Source organism: Leptopilina boulardi, unplaced genomic scaffold (genome assembly GCF_019393585.1).
Source record: "Leptopilina boulardi isolate dan_hultmark-lab unplaced genomic scaffold, ZJU_Lbou_2.1 LbouV2_41, whole genome shotgun sequence".
NCBI lineage: Eukaryota > Metazoa > Arthropoda > Insecta > Hymenoptera > Figitidae > Leptopilina > Leptopilina boulardi.
Window position 1 is genome coordinate 879,840 of NW_026137985.1, and position 21,796 is coordinate 901,635.

The window sequence follows — 21,796 nt, forward strand, 5'->3', positions numbered from 1 at the left end:
GATTGAAATCATGTTTTACATTTTTTATTTTTTAAACGTTAATAACGTTGGATAAAATAATTCTTAAAATATTCGTCAATAGATCGGTCTCAAAAAACTTTACAAAATGAAAGAAAAACATTTATAAATGTGAAAAACACTCATTGCAAATCAGCTTATTGCATAAATTTACACCGTCCGTCGATAACCACGCTATCTACTTTTCCGATTGACGATAAATAGCTTGGAATTCTGTATTATAATAATAGTTTGATTCCTTAATTGAGGCCCCGGCGCCTCTTCTTTAAAATAAAATAATTAAAAAGTTGACTTTTTTAATCTAAAAATTGTAGGTAATAGAGAGATTTAGAGATGAAGAAAATTACAAATTCAAATGCGAAAATTTTAATTTAATTTCTCTTTTTACATAGTTTATCAGATCATGTACAATTAAATGTTTATTTTGAACAACCTTTATTTTTAAATGACTAATGAATCCTTTGGTTTTAGCATTTGCTTATAACAAAAAGATAATAACATATAATATATCAAACTTAATTAATGATATTTGAACCTTTGTTCACACAAAAAATTATTATAATAGACATTTTTGTTTTGTCAGTAAATTTGTCGTCACAGATTAAAAAAATAGATCATTTTACAAAATTTTTAAATTCATCTTAAGTTAAAACTTTTATGATTTAAGAATGAATTATATTTAACGTTAATCATTTATTCATAGCATTTAACTTTGAAATTTTTCATTCAAGATTCATTCATGAATTTTAAATGTTAAATTTAGTGATGGTCATTTTAAAGACAAAACGTAATGTCTCTATTTTTAAAATATTCACTAAAACAAAGCAATTTTAAACAATTTTTAATAATGAAAAAAATATTAACCAATATACTGATTCGCATTAAATGATATATATGTATATATTTCATAAATTTCTCTAAACAAAAACTCTGTTGGTAGAAAGGCGATTACAACTTCCTTTACATTATAAAATGTTTTACATGTTTTGTACTTTTTGTGCAATACTCATACATTAGCAATTGTTACTATCCATATTAATCAAAAGACTTTTTTTTTCTTCTTTTTTCGAATTTTGAGATGTGTTCCTTAATTTCGGCTCAAAACATGGCTAAAACATAAACAGGTTTTAAGATCAATATTGAACATCCAACATCTTTTTAACTTAATTTTTCTATTCAACTTTATTGTTATAAACATTTTTTTGCTAATTTAATATTAATTTTTTTCTATTGATCTATACACAATAAATTAATTATTTTATAATTTGTATTTGTAATTTCATAATTTATAATTCTTCAACAGTTTCAATGGAATTCTTTTTAAAAATTCAATTATTTTCAAAGTTTTCAATCAAATTTTACGAAACTTCAATTACTTACAATTTTGTTAATTCAATATATTAAAAAATCCAATTATTTTCAAAAATATAATTTAAATTATTATTATTTAAAAAAAACTTAATTTATTCATAATTTTGAATAAATTCTTTGATAATTGAATTATTTTTGGAATTTTTAGTTTCAAATCTTTTAAAAATGTAAAAAGTCAAAACTTATAATTGCAACTCTTTCACTACTGAATTATTTCTATTGAATCTAATTGTTATTTATAAAAAAAAAAGTTAACTTGAACTTTTTTCAAATTTTATCATTTTCAAAAAATTCAATAAACTTCTGCAATAATTTAATTATTTAAGCAATTACGAAATTAAAATTATTGCTTTTAACACATTAATTTTAATTTTCTCAAAAACTTATTTATTTGTAAAAAAGTTATTATTATAAATTTTTGAAAAATTTTGTTATATTATTAAACCTTGATTACAGCTCTTCGAGATGTCAATTATTTTCAAACATTAAAATTTAATTTTTTAACAAATTTGCATCTATAAAGTTTTTCAAACTTCTAAATATTTTTCAGATTTTTAATTTTATAAAAATTTTTAAATCTTTTTTTTTTAATTTTCAAAATATGACTTCAAATTTGTAAATTTTGAATTTTTTATCTGTTTATATTACTCGCGGGTTTTTAGAGTCGCTAATAACAAATCCGAAATCAGTTTTTTAAAATTCAAAATGGCGGACTTTTTTTTAAATTTGATCAAATTCGCCTGAAACTTATTACTTGAAGGTTTTCGGGGTCGCTGATGATGAATCCTATGTCAGTTTCTTAAAATTTTAAACTTTGTTAAACTTTACAATAAACAAATAAAAAATTTAAAAATAGGGTTCGACAAATCTCTTCAAAATTTTATAATCTTCAATTCAAAAAAAAAATTTGAATTAAATTGGTTCAAAAATGTAGGCTATAGACTTTTTTTGAACAGTTAATTCCATTTTCCTCTCACTGTGCGCCGTCTCATGTTCATACAATACTTATTGAAATGCTTATGTAATATTCCTATTTAAGATTTAATAAAGCCAATAAAATGCAAGCAATAATTAGTTTTTTATTTAAAGAAAAAATAGAACTTACTGTTTCACAGATATTCATGTTACAACAATTTTCTATTGTAATTTCGCATTGAGTATTCGAAATTTGTGGTCTACTAGTTAAAGGAGTTGTTCCTTCTTTGCTCACTATAAATCGCTTTCTTATTCTTGGTCTGCGTCGTAATTTGCTTATATAGTAGAATAATATAACTACTAATATTAGCAGTAATACAACAACTGACGATAGAATAGGAATAGCATTATCACAATTGAATACTCCGTTAATTGACGATAGTTCTTCATAAGTAAGGTTTGTGCCCAAACATCTGCAGAAAAAATGAAAATTTTTTAATACATCGACAATGAAAGTTGATTATAAAAAGTTAGAATTCATTATTTAATAATATTTTAAATACAATATTAATGCATCATAACTTACTTAAAAGTATTAAATTCTATGTTATTTACATTAGGTTCTATAATCCTTTGGCTGGATGAATAATTTTTAAAATTTTCTAACTCGCATCGACTGCCCTTGAAGGTTTTACAATCACAGATTGGCATTCCATCTTTTATTGTACATTCTCCATCATTCAGACAATAATTGTAGCAGACATTTCGTTCACATCTTAAGCCATTAAATGTACTATGGCACTGACATGTAGGTAGACCTTTGGAACTAATTGTGCAAATTCCTTTGAGACAGTAATTATGGCATACAGAAGTTTCACAAGTTGTACCCTTAAATCTTCATAGAAATTAAAAATTCTTCATTAATTTTAGTGCAAAATAAATTAGTTGACTAATTTTTGTAATAAAATTATCTACTTACCCTGGTTTACAGTAACAAGATTTCTCTATTTCATTGTACAGTCCATTATTAAGGCAGTGTATAATATTAATTCGATTTAAGTCATTTTCCTCTATGCTGGCAGTAAGATTATTAAATGATGTAAGGGAAGTTACATTTGCTATGGGAAATTGTGATTTTTTTTCAGCAAAAACGCTGCAATTAATTATTCCACTATTATCACGAGTTATGACGCTAACTGCATAAACATCCTTAGATGATTCATGGTAAGATTTAAATTTTATTGGGATGTTTCCAGACTTTTTATTTTTATTTATCATCCAGGCTGCATTGTAAACCCAATCTATCCAGTAAATTCTATTAAAATCAACTGAAATATGAACAGGCTGCTGATGTTCACCATGAAAAATTAATTCACGATTCAATCCATCAAGATCACTTCTTTCAATTTTATAATGAATACCCTCCTCATCATCAATCCAATACAATTTTCCACTTGTGTGATCTACAGTTACTGCTACTGGCTCATAAAGATTTTCTTTAATTATTGTCGTTTTATTACTACCATCGAAATTTGATCGTTCTATGCTTTTTGTATTCGTATTCCCCCAATAAAGATATCTAAAGTCAAAAGTTGGTAATAATATATCAACAACAATTTTAAACATATAATATTGTTAAATATGGGACATTCTCTGTCAACGGGAGACCGCCTCCTGCCAAAAATTGGTTCAAGTATTTTAAGACATATGTATATAGAAATAAAAGCTAATTAACCTTACTTTCAAATGCCGTATGGCCTTTTTGAAAAAACCAATATGGCGGACCAATATGGCGGTTATAAGTGCTATAGGTCACTCAAAAAAGTAGTTTATCGTGTTTTAAAATTAAAATAGTCATCCTAGAACATCGGGAAAAGCATATTTTCGTGTAAGTTTTATCGATAAACACGATTGTAATATTTATTTTACCTGAAAAAATTATCTGTCGTCCCTAACCTCAAAAAAAAACGAAAAATGCAGTTTATTGTGTTTCACGATTAAAAAAGTCATCCTAAAACATCGGAAATAGCATATTTTCGTGTAACTTTTATCGATGAACACGAATCTAATATTTATTTTAACGGAAAAAATTATGTGTCGTCCCTAACCTCAAAAAAAACACAAAAAAGACGTTTATTGTGTTTCACGCTTATAAAAATTCATCCTAAAACATCGGAAACAAGTTGTAAATTCAGATGTTCATTACATGAACATTTTGCTTCCTCTTTACGATCAGCAAAAAAATTTGCTTCCTCGTGGAGAAAGCAAAATTTTATAGCCAAAATGTAAATTTTTGATTTTTTAACTTTCATTAATTCTTTAAATTTACCTCAAATGAATACTTTATATATATCGATCGATTCGTCTTGACGTAAAGAATACGATTTTATTATATATAACCTTAAATTTTTCTATTTAAAAATTTTTTCGATTAAAAAAAAATTTTGGAAAAAAGACGATAAAATTTTTTTTTTAGGTATTTTTCAAAATCCTTTGGTCAGATTTGAGATATTAATATGATAAATGAGCCTACCAAATTTTATCTCAATCCATTAAAACCTGTTAAAGTTATCTTCTAAACAAAAAAGGGATCCACACGCACACACACACACACATACATACATCCGGACAATTGATCAGGATCTCATAAAACACATTTCTATAAAGAAAAAAATTCGTTTCCGACACTTTGAAAAGTTTTATAAACGAAAGGACTACAAAGCATCCTCCACGAGGAAGCAAAAGCATACTTTCGTGTAACTTTTATCGATGAACACGAATCTAATATTTATTTTAACGGAAAAAATTATGTGTCGTCCCTAACCTAAAAACACAAACAAGCCGTTTATTGTGTTTCACGATTAAAAAAGTCATCCTAAAACATCGTAAAAAGCATATTTTCGTGTAACTTTTATCGATGAACATAAATTTGATATTTATTTTGCCGGAAAAAATTATGCGTTGTTCCTAACCTAAAAAAAACATGGATTAATCAGTTTATCGTGTTGCATGCTTAGCAAAGTCATTACGAAACATTATGAATAGCATAATATCATAAAAGTTTTATTGATTAACATCATTTTGAGATTGGTATCAAATTGAGTAAATAACAATCTTCAAGTTACTCCATTTGAGACCGCCTTAATTTCAAATTTTTAGGTTGGTATTGAAATGGTATTTTAATAGTCAAAAGTTTAATTATAAAATTGTTATAAATTATTTGGAAAATTATAAATTAATAAATATTAAAAATAAAATTATATTGAGAAATAAAATTAAAAGTATATACCTAAATTGAATTTCTGGAAATAATAGAAAAAGAAGTTAGATATAAATTCGAATTAAAAAAATTATGAAATTAATTTAATTTAATGAATTTGAAATAATAAAGAATAAATAAAGATTATTTTATTGCTGAAATTAATAATAATATAATAAAAAATTTAAATCATTTAATTAATTTTTTCTAATATTTGAATAATATTAAATAGATTCTTAACATCAGTGCGAATATTTAATATTTTTCAAGAGAAAATGACAAATAAGCTTTCCAGAAACTCGGGTGAATATGAGACGCGAAAAACCCCTTCTTGGTTGTTTTTTGAAGATCTGGCCAACACGTACCATTTTCCTGATGAAGAAATAACAAATTCGTCTTCACTGATAAAAGTTAAGCGAAAATATGATTTTTCCGATATTTTATTATGACTTTGTTAGGCATAAAACACGATAAACTTTCTTTTTTGTATTTTCTTAGGTTAGGGACGACACATAATTTTTTCCGATAAAATAAATATTAAATTCATGTTCATCGATAAGAATTACACGAAAATATGATTTTCCCATTGTTTTATGATGATTGTGTCAGGTGTGAAACACGATAAACTGCCGTTTTTCATGTTTTTTTAAGGTTAGGAACAAAGCATAATTTTTACGGCAAAATAAATATCAAATTTATGTTCATCGATAAAAGTTACACGAAAATATGCTTTTTCCGATGATTTATGATGACTTTTTTAAGCGTGAAACACAATAAACGGCTTTTTTGTGTTTTTTTAGGTTAGGGACGACACATAATTTTTTCCGTTAAAATAAATATTAGATTCGTGTTCATTGATAAAAGTTACACGCAAATATGATTTTTCCGATGTTTTAGGATGACTTTTTTAAGCGTAAAACACAATAAACTGCATTTTTCGTGTTTTTTTTGAGGTTAGGGACGACAGATAATTTTTTCCGGTAAAATAAATGTTACAATCGTGTTTATCGATAAAAATTACACGAAAATATGCTTTTCCCGATGTTCTAGGATGACTTTTTTAATTTTAAAACACGATAAACTACTTTTTTTGAGTGACCTATAGCACTTATAACCGCCATATTGGTCCGCCATATTGGTTTTTTCAAAAAAGCCATACGGCATTTGAAAGTAGGGTTGATAAGCTTTTATTTCTATATACATATGTCTTAAAATACTTGAACCAATTTTGGGCAGGGGGGGTCTCCCGCTGACAGAGAATGTCCCATATTTTTATTAACTAATATTTAATAATTTTGAAGACTTTAGAGATCTGTTAAATTACAAATTCTGTTAAAAATAAATTTAATTAAATAAAATACTGTTAAGTGAATATTCGGATAAATAATTCGATTAAAGATTAATTTTGTTGAATTAAAATTCTGTTATTGCGAAAATTTAAATAAATATAAATTCTCTTATACGAAAATCTGCTTTATAAAAGTTTGGCTAAATCAAAATTCTACGATATAAAAATTCGGTTTAATTTATAGTTTAATTCTGTTAAATATAAATTTGATAATTTTGAATTGCCGCAAAAATTTTTATAAGTTCAATGTACCTATTACAGGAATCAATAGCGATGGTTCGTGGCCTATTTCCTCTAAGGTCAACAACGTTTTCTCTATTTCCAGGGGGTTTAATCAAAGGAATATGCATTTTCATTATAATTTGTTTTACGGCGTCAAGCCAAAAAAGTGTACGAGATATAGAATCAAAAGTTAAACCTACAACGTAAGTTCCATTGGTAGCTAAAAATAAAAATAAATGATTATATTCTTCAAAAGGACCCATCTAAAATGTTAAAGTATAAATATAATTTAATAGCCAGATTATTATTAATCAGACACTCGATCAGACATTTAATTTCATCGTAAACATTCCCAGACAGCACAATTCTTTCCTGGAAGTTTCCAGGAAACTACCGCTGGTAAGTTCGGAAGTTACCACGGGTAACTTCCCGGAAGCTTCCTGGAAACTTCCCTGAACTTGAAAATGTCTTAGGTTCGGTAGTTTCCCTTGGTAACTTCCTCGGGTAACTTCCAGGAAATTTCCCGGCAAAGTCCAGAGGAAAGTTCATAGCATTTTAAATTGGTAGTTTCCAGGAAGTTTCTCTAAAATTATTTTATGAGAAAAAAATTTTTAAAAAAATATTTATTTCATTCTTGCCTTGCCTTCTGCTTATGTATTTCCAACATTAACGGAGAAATTTTCGGAAATAAAATTGGAGGGACTGGGGATCGAACCCGGGTTCGCCTCGCGCTAGCTAAATACCCTGACCACTATACTATCCAACCTGACTGAGAATCAATGACTTTTTCATCCTCTTGAGGTGCAAGTGATTTCATTGATTGGCACATGGTTGACATAAATGGCGGGGAAATTCAAAAATGGTTTCAATAAAACATTTAAATATTCAATTATCATATAATCTCTAATAATTAAAATTTCATTCAAATAAATTTTTTTAGAATTATATTAAACTACACTTTAATTTATTTTTTAAAATAAATAATAATAAGTGTATTTAGCTAGCGCGCGGCGAACCCGGGTTCGATCCCCAGTCCCTCCAAATTTATTTCCGAAAATTTCTCCGTTAATGATGGAAATACATAAGCAGAAGGCAAGGCAAGAATGAAATAAATATTTTTTTAAAAATTTTTTTCTTATAAAATAATTTTAGAGAAACTTCCTGGAAACTACCAATTTAAAATGCTATGAACTTTCCTCTGGACTTTGCCGGGACATTTCCTCCGACAATTTCCTGGAAGTTACCAGGAAGTTACCAAGGGAAATTACCGAACCTAAGACATTTTCAAGTTCAGGGAAGTTTCCAGGAAGCATCCGGGAAGTTACCCGTGGTAACTTCCGAACTTACCAGCGGTAGTTTCCTGGAAACTTCCAGGAAAGAATTGTGCTGTCTGGGTTGTCTGTTTTTACTTTTTTTACTTCTATTATATAATCATTACATTAGTTTTAAAACAATAATAATATATCTTACCCTTAAATAAACATTCTGGTTTGATGTTTTTATCTAGAGTATTTATTCTGAATATAGAACCATTATTATTTTGATTATCACTGAAAAATAGTGTATGAGTGATATCATCATAGGCAACTCCCTTTAAACTTTTAACTTCAGGAATTTTTATTTCTCCAATTAAAGTCCCATTTTTAGTTAGAAAATCAATTCCGTCACCAACTGCTATCGCCATATCTGTGTAAAACAAAAATTTTTTTTGTAGGAATATTTTTTTTAAATGCGACTTTTATCGTCTTCTTTTAATAAATTGCTAATTTTTCGATTTATTTTATAAAATAAAATAAAATTTAATTAATTAAATCAAAAGTAAATTAACTAAGACTTTTTTCAGTATAAAGTGTAGCTTTTTCCAAAATTCAATCATTTTGAAAATTTATACATCTAAAAAGTCATTTATTTCATCATATTCCATTAATTTATTACAATATTTTACCTCGGACCAAACTGGACTGAGTTTGGATTGAACTCAGTCCACACAATACGCCAGAAATTTTTAAAAATTCTCTTGAACTCGATTATTTGCATAAAATTTCTTTGCAAATATCTCTATTAATTAAAATTTATGAAATTTTCAATTCAAAATCTTCTGAAATTTAATTTATTCTAAAAATCTGAACTGCAATTGCAATTCAATTGTTATTATTATTATTTATTTAATATTTTCTAAAATTAATGGAGGGATTTTTTGAAATAAATTTTGGAGGGACTGGAGATTGAACATGGGTTCGCGCGCAAAAAGAAATAACCTAACCAACTATCAGAAAGGAAACTCAGTTTCGGATCCTAATAAGCTGCAAGTGATCTGATTGGTTGACACGTGGTTGATGACATAAATGGCGGGCTAATTTGAAATCGGATCAAAAGAAATATTCTAATATATGCTTTAAAAAGGGAATCTAATAATTTAAAGTTCATTCAAATAATTATTTGAACACTGACTTTTTTTAAAACAATTATAAAAAGATTATAATATTAAAAAATTTTTATAAAATATTTTTATATAAACTTATTTAATAATTAATAAAATCAAATAAAAAATTTATCATAATAATTATTGAATTAAATATTAACTAAACTAATTAAATTAGTTCATTTAATTATTTATTTTTATTTTATTTAAATATTTCTGCTATATAAAAATTATAATTTTTGTCGCCAATGTTCATTATAATAAATTATTTTAATAATTTTTTTTTTGGTTTATTTTTAATAAAAATTGTTATAATAATTTACCTTACAATTGTTTAAATCAGTAACAAAATGTTGGTCAAGATTAAAAATTGCGCTAATCATCTATTTGCAAATTTAATTTGAAGTAATAAAAAAAATCTATCAAATCATTCAAGAATTGACCATTGCAGAAGATTTTTAAAAGTAAATTTCCATTTCGAACGTCATTACATCTGAAAGTAAATATATATTTCAGCAGAATTCTAACAATTTATATTAAAACTGCAGAAGCATTAAGTAAATTTAAAAAGACTATCCAGGGCGAGAAAAAATAGTGATAGGAGTATAATGAGTGTCAATAAATGGAAAATTAAAGAAGAATCATATAGACTAATAAGATTTTAATAAGGATAAAATTAAAATTGAGAACAGCATCAGTGGAAATGGCGCATGAAATAAAAGGAAATGAACGAGAATTTCGAAAGTCCAGTCTTCTAATATGTGGAAGCATGCAGATAAAAACAGGTTTAATAGTAAGCAGTGTCTGATTCATAATGATCTATGAAGATGGTTAAAATTATTAAGCCAGAAACTTCACTGGAAAATTACCCTTATGCTCCAAAAAAAAACTTTTGTGAATTTCAGTTGTAACGAGAGAATCTCAAGACAACTTCCTTAACATACTACAGAAATTCTTGAATAATTTTTGTAATTTTCTGTAAGTTTTGTAGAATTTTTCTCATATCCTCAGTTCTTGAACAAATTCAGAAATGATTCTTAAATCTGAATTTTAAAAATTTTTACCGTAGATCGAACAAATTACGATTAAATTATGGACAAAAACTTTCAAAACGCCAAATGAATTCTTATAGGAATTTATAACATGAATTCTAAAAGGAATTTTCGTGCGAATTATTTCCACCTGGGCATAGTTTATCAAATGAATAAACAAATTTTTTTAATCATGTTATTAAGTCAAAGAAATAAAAGTAAAATCTTAAAGGATTTAAATTTAAATTCCACCTACTCACAAAAAAAAGGACTTTAAATAATGGCCTTAAAAAGACAAGATAAAGAATAGATTCAGATAACTAAAGCAAGATTCAAACTGCACCTATTCACAAAAGGCAAAAATTTAATAACATAGCACTAAAAGATAAAATGGAGAATAGAATCTGCCAATGAAAATCGACATCAACAGTTCCAAAAACAAGTTTCAAACTTCACCTGTACTCATAGAAGTTGAAGCGCATGATTATTCCATGAAACAAAAAAATTTTTGGTAACTTTTATTTATCAAAATTTTTATTTTACAAAATTTCTTTTTATTAAAATTTTGTTTATTTAAAAAAATTCTAATTTAATTTGATTTTAATTTAGCATAATTAGCTTAACAATTTTAACCTTTAAAAATATATGTTGAGATATTAAATATCCCGTGAATATCCTAAGAATATCCCACGGACAACCTGAGGATATCCCGTGGATATCCTGCGATATAATATCCAATAGATATTTTGTGAATGTCTTAGGGATATCCTGTGGATATCCTATGGATGTCCTGTTGATGTCCCACAGACCGGCGGTTTGGATATCCCACGATATCCTGGGGACCATTCTAGGATATCGACCATTGATATGGATATCCTAGGGATATCCTTTTGTTATGAGGGTTAAGATTCTAATATCCTTATCAAATCAATTAATTAGTTAAGCAATGTGTGATTTTCAATAATTAATTCGATTTTTTGAATATCAGAAAATAATACAATATAAGTTAATTGTAATATATTTTAAAAGATATATTAATATGATTCTTAAAAAATATTATTTTAAAATTATTGTTATTATTATTATAAAATAATTAATTTTACAGTAATTGCCCTGGCGAATTGTATGGATTTAATTTGGACTGAATTCGGTCCACACAATCTTGTTTTTTAAAAAATAAAATTTGAAGAAACTTTATATTAGAAGTTATATAAAAAATTTTATTATAAAATTATCCAAAAAGAAATTTTTTAATTTTTATTAGTTATTTTATATGTGTACGAAACTCCTTTAGTATTTGCATTTTGCAATAAGACAAGTGAAAATAAAGAATATATATATATACGTTTTTAAATACATAGTTTTGACAAAGGTTTCGTTAATATGTTAAAGCTTCAAAAAGTCATGTTTTAACAAATTTTTAATTTCCAAAAGGTGAGATTAGACGAAATGTAAAAAATATAGTAAATATAAATTTTTTTTATAATTTGATATATTTAACTGTTAAAAATTGTTATTTCAAATAATTTTTTAATTTGTCTATTAATAAAATGTTAATGAAAAACTAGGTTCTTCATCTCCTATGTAAAATTTAATTATCGCTGATAATTAAAGATAGTTCAACACAACCCTAATAACACAAGATATCTTGGGATATATTGATAATATCCCGCAGATATCCTAGGGATGTCCTATGGATATCAAAAGGATCTCTTAAGGATATCCAAAAAATCGGCGGTTTGGATATCCTTTGGATATCTGAGGATATCCACAGGATATCTTCTGGATATCTCTATAGACTTTGATAAATGTTCTCCAGATATCCCATAGATATCGTCAGGATATTCTCAGTATATCTTCTGGATGTCAAGAAGATATTCTCAGGATACTGTTTTTAAAGTCATTATGAGACTACGAGTGAGAATATTCTGTGAATTAAATTTTATATAAATAAAATAAAATGCAACTTGTTTTTCGAGAAAGTTGTTTAATTTGAAAAATTATTAACTAATTTTTTTCTCATTCGTGATTAATTCCTTTATTCATATGCTTAATATTGTCAGAAAATAAATTGGCTTTAAACAATATAAATTCTTTCCCGTAAATAACGAATAACTATTAATATTAATTATACATTAAGTGCATGAGTTTATTTAAAAACTTTGAAAAATGCGTTTCAAATCTTGATTTAAAATAAATTAGAAGCTCATAAGATTTTTGTTTTTATTATATTATTATTCATTATATTAGCTTAACAATTTTAACCTTTAAAAATATATGTTGAGATATTATATATCCTGGGGACCATTCTAGGATATCGACGATTGATATGGATATCCTAGGGATATCCTTTTGTTATGAGGGAAGTGTACACCTTAATTCACAAGTTATTTCCCCTCGTATTTCGCATACATTTCTGAATATAAAACTGTTGAGAAAAAAAATAACATTCAATTAGAAAAAACTTATTTAATAATAATTATTTATTTCTAGGTATAATAATTCAATAATAAAAATAATTTAAAAAAAAATATAAATTATAAATAATAATGTTTATTTATAATAAGTTAAACGCTACTCGTATATCATTTTCAATAAAGAATTTATTATATCATTATATCTATATAAATAATTAATATATATTGTTTCTGTTTCATTTGAATAAGATTTTTTTAATTGGGTGTCAGTTTTTTTTCAACGAATTTATTCTTGAAAATCTTTATGCGATGTAAAATACTTTAAAAATTTTTCTTAACACATCTATGCTCCCATATTTTTTGCATGTTTTCATATTAATTAGATGTTTACAACCATGAAACCACATCTTGTCTTCGTTTACTACATACATCTCAGTCACGTTTTCTCAAATGTTTAATTAATTATAAACTTTTTTTTTGTTTATAAATTGTCCAATTAAATATTGACATTTTTTTTATGTAACCACAAAAAAATTATTTTCTTTTTCACAGTTATTTTCAATAATTTAAAACAAATTCTTCGAAAATTACATGACTTAAAATAGTTTTCAATTGGAAATTCACTAAAATTCAATTATTGTCTTAAGTTTTTAAATAAATTTCACTAATTCAAAATAAAAGTTTCAATTAATAATCTCATGAAATTCAATTATTATTTCTAAAAAATTTTACTCGAACTATTCTAAAATACAATTATATCTAAATTTCTAAATTCTAAATTTATCAAAAATTCTTTGTTAAATAATTTAATTTTACTAATTTTAATCAAGATTTTTGAAAATTAAATTATTTAAAAGATTTTCCAATTCAAAATTCTCAAAAGTTTAATTATTGTTTAAAGCTTATAAAATATCTACATAAATTCCAATTTACAAAAATTTTAATTAACAATCTCCTAAAATTCAATCAGTTCCAAAAATTTTAACTATTGTTCTTTAAATTTTAACTTCAATTATCTCCAACACTCATCGATGGATTGTCTTGAAATTTTGTAGGCTTATTGCAGTCATCAATATTTAAAATCATGCACAAGGATTTCCAAAAATAATTCAAGTTTATTAAAATTTTAATTGAAAATTTCAAAAATCGAAAAATCCAATTTTTTGAAACATTTTTCAATCGCAAATTCACTAAAATTCTCAAGAATTCAATTATTTCTAAAAAATTTAAAATTCTTTGCTAAATTAATTTATTTAATTACTTTAATAGTTTCTTAAGAGCATTTGAACCTTCGTGACGTCACAAATCATGGCGCATGACACGCAAACTTCTCAGGTATGTGAAAAACACAATTTTGAATATTTTTTAAAAAAACCTTTTGGAAAATGTTCAGAGAAACATAGACTATGTCTGTTATGTACGGAAAATTCAAAATTTTGCGTTTAAAACGTTTTTTAAACAATGCCTACATATAAGCAATTCGTGTATTTTTCCTTACTTGTGACAACCAACTTAAACATTGTTTAAAAAACGTTTTAAACGCAAAATTTTGAATTTTCCGCACATAACAGACAAAGTCTATGTTATTCTGAACATTTTCCAAAAGGTTTTTTTAAAAAATATTTAAAATTGTGCTTTTCACATACCTGAGAAGTTTGCGTGTCATGCGCCATAATTTGTGACCTTAACATTGTTTAAAAAACGTTTTAAACGCAAAATTTTGAATTTTCCGCACATAACAGACAGAGTCTATGTTATTCTGAACATTTTCCAAAAGGTTTTTTTAAAAAATATTCAAAATTGTGCTTTTCACATACCTGAGAAGTTTGCGTGTCATGCGCCATGATTTGTGACGTCACGAAGGTTCAAATGCTCTTAACGATTCAGGAAAAAAAAAAGTTTTTTAATTAAAAATACTCTAAAATTATATTATTCTTTAAAGTTTCTAAAAAAAATTTTACCAACTAAAAAATTAAATAATAATTAATTAATCAATTAAAATTTATAAAAATTTAAATTAAAAAACTTCTGAAATTTATTTCCTTCAAAAAAATTTTTAATTTGAACTCTTCCAAATTCAATTAGTAATAGAATAATTAATTGAATGTTAATTCAATTAAAAATTTTTTTCCAAATTTGTATCTACATAATTCTTTGTCTAATTAATTATTTTAACAGTATTAATTCAATTTTTCTAAAATTCAATTATTTAAAAATCGTATTTTAATTAATGTTTATATTTACAACAAAATTATAATTTTTGAAATCTCAAAAAATACAAATTTCTTAAAATCGTAACTGTAACTCCACCAAAAATCAATTATTTAGAAGTTATTTCAGTTGAAAATTCTCTAACATTCAATTATTGGCAGAAATCTGTAAAAAAAAAATTTCATTAATTTAAATTTATAAAATTTTCAATTAAAAATCTCCTTAAATTCAATTATTTTTAAAAATTTTAATTAAAAGTCTTCTGAAATTCAATTATTTCACAATTTTCATTCAGAATTAATTTTTTTTAAATAATATTTTAATGAAATTCTTGGAAAATTTAAGTATTTAAAACATTTTCTGAAATTCTGGATTCGAATAATGTGCATAAATCAGACTTTAAAAATTATTTTTTTTCTATAATGTAACTTTAAATTATTTTTGAAAATTTGTTCTGAAACTGAATCGAAATCTTGAAAATTTGTCTCAGTTTAATTCGGTGGTTTAAAAAGAAAAATTCTTGAAAATATTTCTGTGAAACAGTCTTTTTAAGGAATTAATATATTTGATTTAATTTCTAATAAAAAATTGTTAATAATTATAAAATATTTATCAACTAATATTAAACATATTGAAAATAAAAAAATGGACTGTTTAGACTTTTCTTGTAATGTAAATCAACTAAAATGACTTTTTTAAAACAATTTCGATCTGAGGCCTACAATTATAACCCTAAAAACACAAGATATCTTGGGATATATTGATAATATCCCGCAGATATCCTAGGTATGTCCTATGGATATTAAAAGGATCTCTTAAGGATATCCAAAAAATCGGCGGTTTGGATATCCTTTGGATATGCCATGGATATCTGAGGATATTCACAGGATATCTTCTGGATATCTCTATAGACTTTCATAAATGTCCTCCAGATATCCCATAGATATCGTCAGGATATCCCACAGATATCATCAGGATATCCCACAGATATTTTCAGGATATTCTCAGTATATCTTCTGGATGTCAAGAAGATATTCTCAGGATACTGTTTTTAAAGTCATTATGAGACTACGAGTGAGAATATTCTGTGAATTGAATTTTATATAAATAAAATAAAATGCAACTTGTTTTTCGAGAAAGTTGTTTAATTTGAAAAATTATTAACTAATTTTTTTCTCATTCGTGATTCATTCCTTTATTCATATGCTTAATATTGTCAGAAAATAAATTGGCTTTAAACAATATAAATTCTCCCCCGCAAATAACGAATAACTATTAATATTAATTATACATTAAGTGCATGAGTTTATTTAAAAACTTTGAAAAATGCGTTTCAAATCTTCATTTAAAATAAATTAGAAGCTCATAAGATTTTTCTTTTTATTATATTATTATTCATTATATTAGCTTAACAATTTTAACCTTTAAAAATATATGTTGAGATATTAAATATCCCGTGAATATCCTGAGAATATCCCACGGACAACCTGAGGATATCCCGTGGATATCCTGCGATATAATATCCAATAGATATTTTGTGAATGTCTTAGGGATATCCTGTGGATATCCTATGGATGTCCTGTTGATGTCCCACAGACCGGCGGTTTGAATATCCTAGGGATATCCCAAGATATCCTGGGGACCATTCTAGGATATCGACCATTGATATGGATATCCTAGGTATATCCTTTTGTTATGAGGGAAAAATGTTAGACAATAATTTTTAGAAGCAAAAGTTTGAATTGAAAATTTAAAAAATTATAATTTTAGTAGAATTTTTGTACTTTTCATAAAATTCCCTGACTTTTCTCTGATTTCCCTCCGCAAACCGTTAGTATAACTCTACTTAAAATTTCAGTTGTTAATAACTAGAAGTAAAAGAATAATATATATCATTGAAAATTTATTTTTTTATTTTTAGGTTATCTGTTAAAAAAATTTTGACTAATTTTTCTTAATAACAGGAGTCATTTCTCAACATTGAAGAAGTAAAAATTAAACTTTCTCTGTACTTAATTCTATTTTCTTCTATTTTCACAAAAATTAAATTTCTAAATGCACTTTAAAATAACACATCAGCGGAAATAGTATCTGCATATTTTCAAGGCTAAAGATGTTTTTTACTACAAACACAAAAAATACTATTTTTTAAAATAAGAAAAAAATTTATAACGTCTTGGCTTTAAGTAAAGAAAATTTTCTTAATTTTAAAAAGAAATCTTTTTTAAAAAAAAGTAAAAAAGAAGAACATTTTATTTTTATGTGTATCTTTTTTGGTTTTTTAAAGTGATAACTTCAAAACATTTGTTTCTATTTCAATTTAGTAAATTTCCTATTGTAAATTATTATTCAGTCAACAAAATTTAATAGTTTTTGAGAAAAAAAATGCTAGAAATAAGTAGAAAATCGGATGATAAAAGATGTTTCATTTGATCATAAATATTGAAATAATTTAAAAAAATGGTTGTTTTCCTATTTAAAAAAATGTGTTTCTTAAAAGAATTAAGAAAATGTTAATTTTTATATTATGACATAATAAATAATTAAAATAATAAATATTAAACAAATTTTTCAATAAAAATTTTTGCACTTTGTTAAATATGTTGGATTTATTCATTAAAAATTATTGCGCAGTCGTTGATACAAAACTGCGAATGAATATTTACTTTTATGCACATAATGCGGTGTAATATTACTTGAATATTAGAGTAAAATTACAATGAGGCGGACATTTTTATATAATTATAAGATCATCAAAACGTTGAAGTATATTGAAGTATAATATATTAATTATACATACAGGGTGATTTTTATATTCCAGACCCGTTAAAAATTTTATTTTAATTCAACTTTTTTTTTGTTTAAAAAAACCAAAAAAATGATATAAAAAAAATTTAGGGATCCTGCATATTATAATAAATATATTTTGCATTTATGTATTGTATTGGCTTTAGGATCCAAGAATATAAAAATCCAAGAACTTAAAAAAAATTTATTTAATTAATGATTATTATTAAATAAATATTTCTAATAATAGAAATAATATTAAAAAATAAATAAATAAAAATAATAATATTAATATTTATAATAAATTGTAGGTAATCAAAACATTAATTCATTTTAAACAAATAATATTTAGTTGACATAAATAATAATTACTTAATAGAAATAAGTATTTATTTAATAATTGAATATTTATTTAATGCACTGAAAAAATTTATTAAATTCAAATAATCAGTTACTCGATTATTGTCAAACAAATATATTTTGTATTAAATAATTACAGGCCTCGGATCGACTTAAAGGCACAAAAAAAGTCATTTTAGTCGATTTATATTCCAAAAAAAGTCGAGAAAGTCGATTTTTTTTATTTTAACAAAAATATTTTACAGAATTTTAAATAAAAATTTTTTTTTCAAATAATAATACTTTTGGAATAGTTAAAGTTGAAATTTTTAGAAAAAATTGAATTTTAAAAGATTTTGTTAATTTTCAGACAATAATTAAATTTTACAGAACTAAAAATAATTTATCAAATAATTTCAGATAACATTTTTTAAATGTAATTGAATTTTCAAAGATTTACAATTGAGATTTTTAAAATTAATTGAATTTCAAGTGATTTTTAATTAAAAATTTTTGATGATTTCACTAAAAAATTTATTAGAAGTTGCGGACAAAAATACAATAATTTGAAAAACATTTTTCATTGAGAAATGGTTTCAGATAGTTGAATTTTCAAAGAAAATTATAAAAACAGTTAAAAATAATTTAATTTCCTTAGAGTTATAATAATTGAAATTGTTAAATTTCAAAAAATTTTCAATGGAAAATTTTAGAAATAATTAAATTTTAGAAGCTTTTAAATTCAAATTTTTGAAAATAATTGAATTATAATTGAAATTTTTGATAATAATTCAATTTTAGTTGATTTTTTATTGAAAATTTTGATAATAATTAAATTCTAGAAGCTTTTAAGTTCAAATTTTTGAAAATAATTGAATTATAATTGAAATTTTGGATAATAATTAAATTTTAGTTGATTTTTGATTGAAAATTTTGATAATAATTAATTTTGAATTGAAATTTTGGATAATTATTTATTTATTTATTTATACATATTTCCCTGCGGTCATATTCATATTATTCATATTATTGAATTTTAATTGATTTTGAATTGAAATTTTGGGTAATAATTAAATTTTATCTGATTTTAAATTGAAAATTTGGAAAATAATTTAATTTTAAAAGATTTTGAATTGAAAATTTTGAAAATAATTGAATTTTCTTTGATTTTGAATTGAAATTTTGGGTAATAATTGAATTTTCTTTGATTTTGAATTGAAATTTTGGGTAATAATTGAATTTTAGTTGATTTTGAATTGAAATTTTTGAAAATAATTGAATTTTATTTGATTTTAAATTGATTTATGATTTTGAATTAAAATTTTTTGGTAATTTTATTTTTGTTATTTTTTTAAATTATAAACAATTGTTAAATTTTATAAAAATTTTAATTGAAAAATAATTTGAAATAATTAAATTTGTGATGAATTTCATTAAAATTATTAAAAATAATTAATTTAGTAAAGAATTTTTGTTAAATAATTGAAATAAGGAAAATATGAAGAAGATCTGCATTTTATACTAAAAAAAAATATATTTTTTTAAAAAATTTTTTAAAAAATATAAAAAAAGTCGAAATAGTCACATTTTATTAAAATAAGTCGAAAAAAGTCGTATTTTTGAAAAAAAGTTGGAAATAGTCGAAAAAGTCGTATAATCTGAGGCCTGTAATTATTATTTCAGTCAATTTGATTTTTTTAAATGTTCCAACAGTTTATATTACTTTATTATCAAATAAATTTTTTTTTTTTATTGAATTTTTATTATTTGAACCAATTAAATTTGTTTTGAATTGAATTAATTTCTGCGCTTGAAATACAGAAACCGTTGGTTCGAATATTCATATTGCTTATTTAAATTAAATATTACTTACATAGTTCAATTAAATATTTATATTTGATAATAAAGTAACTAATTATTTAAATCAAATTAATTTTTTGTTTTAAATTTAAAAATGTTTATCATGTCAAAACACGTGTTTATTTTCCGTATTAATGATAACAAAAATTTTAGGTATATTATATATTGAGAATAATTTTTATGAAATATATTAATTAGAAAATCAAATATTTATTTATTTACTTCTACTGTCAGAAAAAAAAATTATAAAATTCTATTAATCTTATAATATTTTTAAAAAATTTTATTTATAAATAATTATTGCATAAAATTGTTTTCAGATAACCTTAAGATAAACTTTTGAATATTTTTTTTGAATTGTCATGTAATAAAATTAATATAAAATACCGGAACTTTTAGATACATTTGGCGTACGTGACATAATATACTTCATAAATGGAGCCAACATATACAATATATATGTATACACTGACATTAAAAATTAAGGCACCGGGTTAATTTATCGAGAGCTTACCCCACGTTCTGCCGCTTATAAATGTAAAAAAAACTGTAAATAATACAGTTGACGCGAGAAATCGCAAATCAGAAGACATTATGATCTTCCTTCATTGATAAATATTTGAAATTGTCATGTTCTCAAAAAGCAAGACACGCGGGTTATATGGTTACAAGTGAGACTACACTCAATGTGCACGCAACCTATCTTCCACAATACTAATACAAAGATGATTTTCTGTATGTGCATCAAGTGAGAACTAAGTTCAGTAGTATAGCAATAGGTAGGAAATCGAGTTTGCGCAATATAGTTTCTGACAATACGAAAGACATGCTGCGCTTCATTTGAAATATGTACATAATATACGTATACATAAAAGAACAAAATTTATTTTATTTTTTTTCTAAACTTTATTTTTTTACAAATATATAAGTAATAAAGTTAAAGTGTTCTTAATTTTATTATTATTTGTCAATAATTTAATAATCATTAAAATATTATTGTAAATTATAAATTCAAAAATAATATTAAATTCCGCACAGCATGTATAAGTGTACCACGTGGTCTAATTGAGGTTATAAGATTATATTAAACTCAGGATTGCCACGGGTCAGAGAAATCACGGAAAAGTCAGGGAAAGTGAGATTTGTCAGGGAACTTTATAAAAAGTACTGGAAAAAATATCAAATTTCTAAAAATGCTTCTAAAATTATCATTTTTCAATTCAAACTTTTGCTTCTAATAATTATTTTCATACATTTTTATACATATTTATTCTAGATGAAAATGAGTTCAAATATAATCTTCTTTTGAAAAATTGAAAATCGACACCAATGAAAAGCTTCCTCGAAGAAGCAAAACTGTATTAAAGTAATTAAAAAAATTAATTTAGCGAAGAATTTTAAATAAAATTTTTAAAAATAATTGAATTAAAAATTGAAATTTTGTAAAAATTATATGAATAAAAATTTAATTTTAAAGAATTATATAATAATAAAATGCTTGGTCTGTACTTTCTGTCCTAACTTGAAGTTAGCCTTTTCTGATTTCACGTGTTTTTTTGAATAGTAATGTTATAACGTGTCAAATTTTGACAATTC

General features: G+C 24.2%; 1 protein-coding gene across 1 annotated transcript; it reads right to left on the reverse strand.

Annotated features, from left to right (window-relative positions):
- Window positions 1-893: 893 nt before the first annotated feature.
- On the reverse strand, window positions 894-20,927 carry LOC127289486 (protein cueball). The gene is made up of 7 exons (XM_051317445.1): window positions 20,715-20,927; window positions 8,604-8,819; window positions 7,164-7,353; window positions 3,284-3,883; window positions 2,891-3,199; window positions 2,495-2,777; window positions 894-1,127 (listed from the first exon to the last, which is right to left on the reverse strand). Exons 1-7 carry the CDS (start codon window positions 20,791-20,793, stop codon window positions 1,032-1,034), a joined length of 1,773 nt encoding a protein of 590 aa, XP_051173402.1. The 5' UTR covers window positions 20,794-20,927; the 3' UTR covers window positions 894-1,031.
- Between the last annotated feature and the right edge of the window lie 869 nt (window positions 20,928-21,796).

Bases quoted from the DNA above. Each gene is read 5' to 3' on its own strand.
- LOC127289486 (XM_051317445.1), bottom strand. From the start codon at position 20,793: ATGTCTTCTGATTTGCGATTTCTCGCGTCAACTGTATTATTTACAGTT. The intron at 7,354-8,603 runs GTAAGATATATT...TTTTATTTTTAG, and splicing joins ACCAGAATGTTTATTTAAGG to CTACCAATGGAACTTACGTT. The intron at 1,128-2,494 runs GTAAGTTCTATT...TTTATGTTTTAG, and splicing joins ACATGAATATCTGTGAAACA to CCATGTTTTGAGCCGAAATT.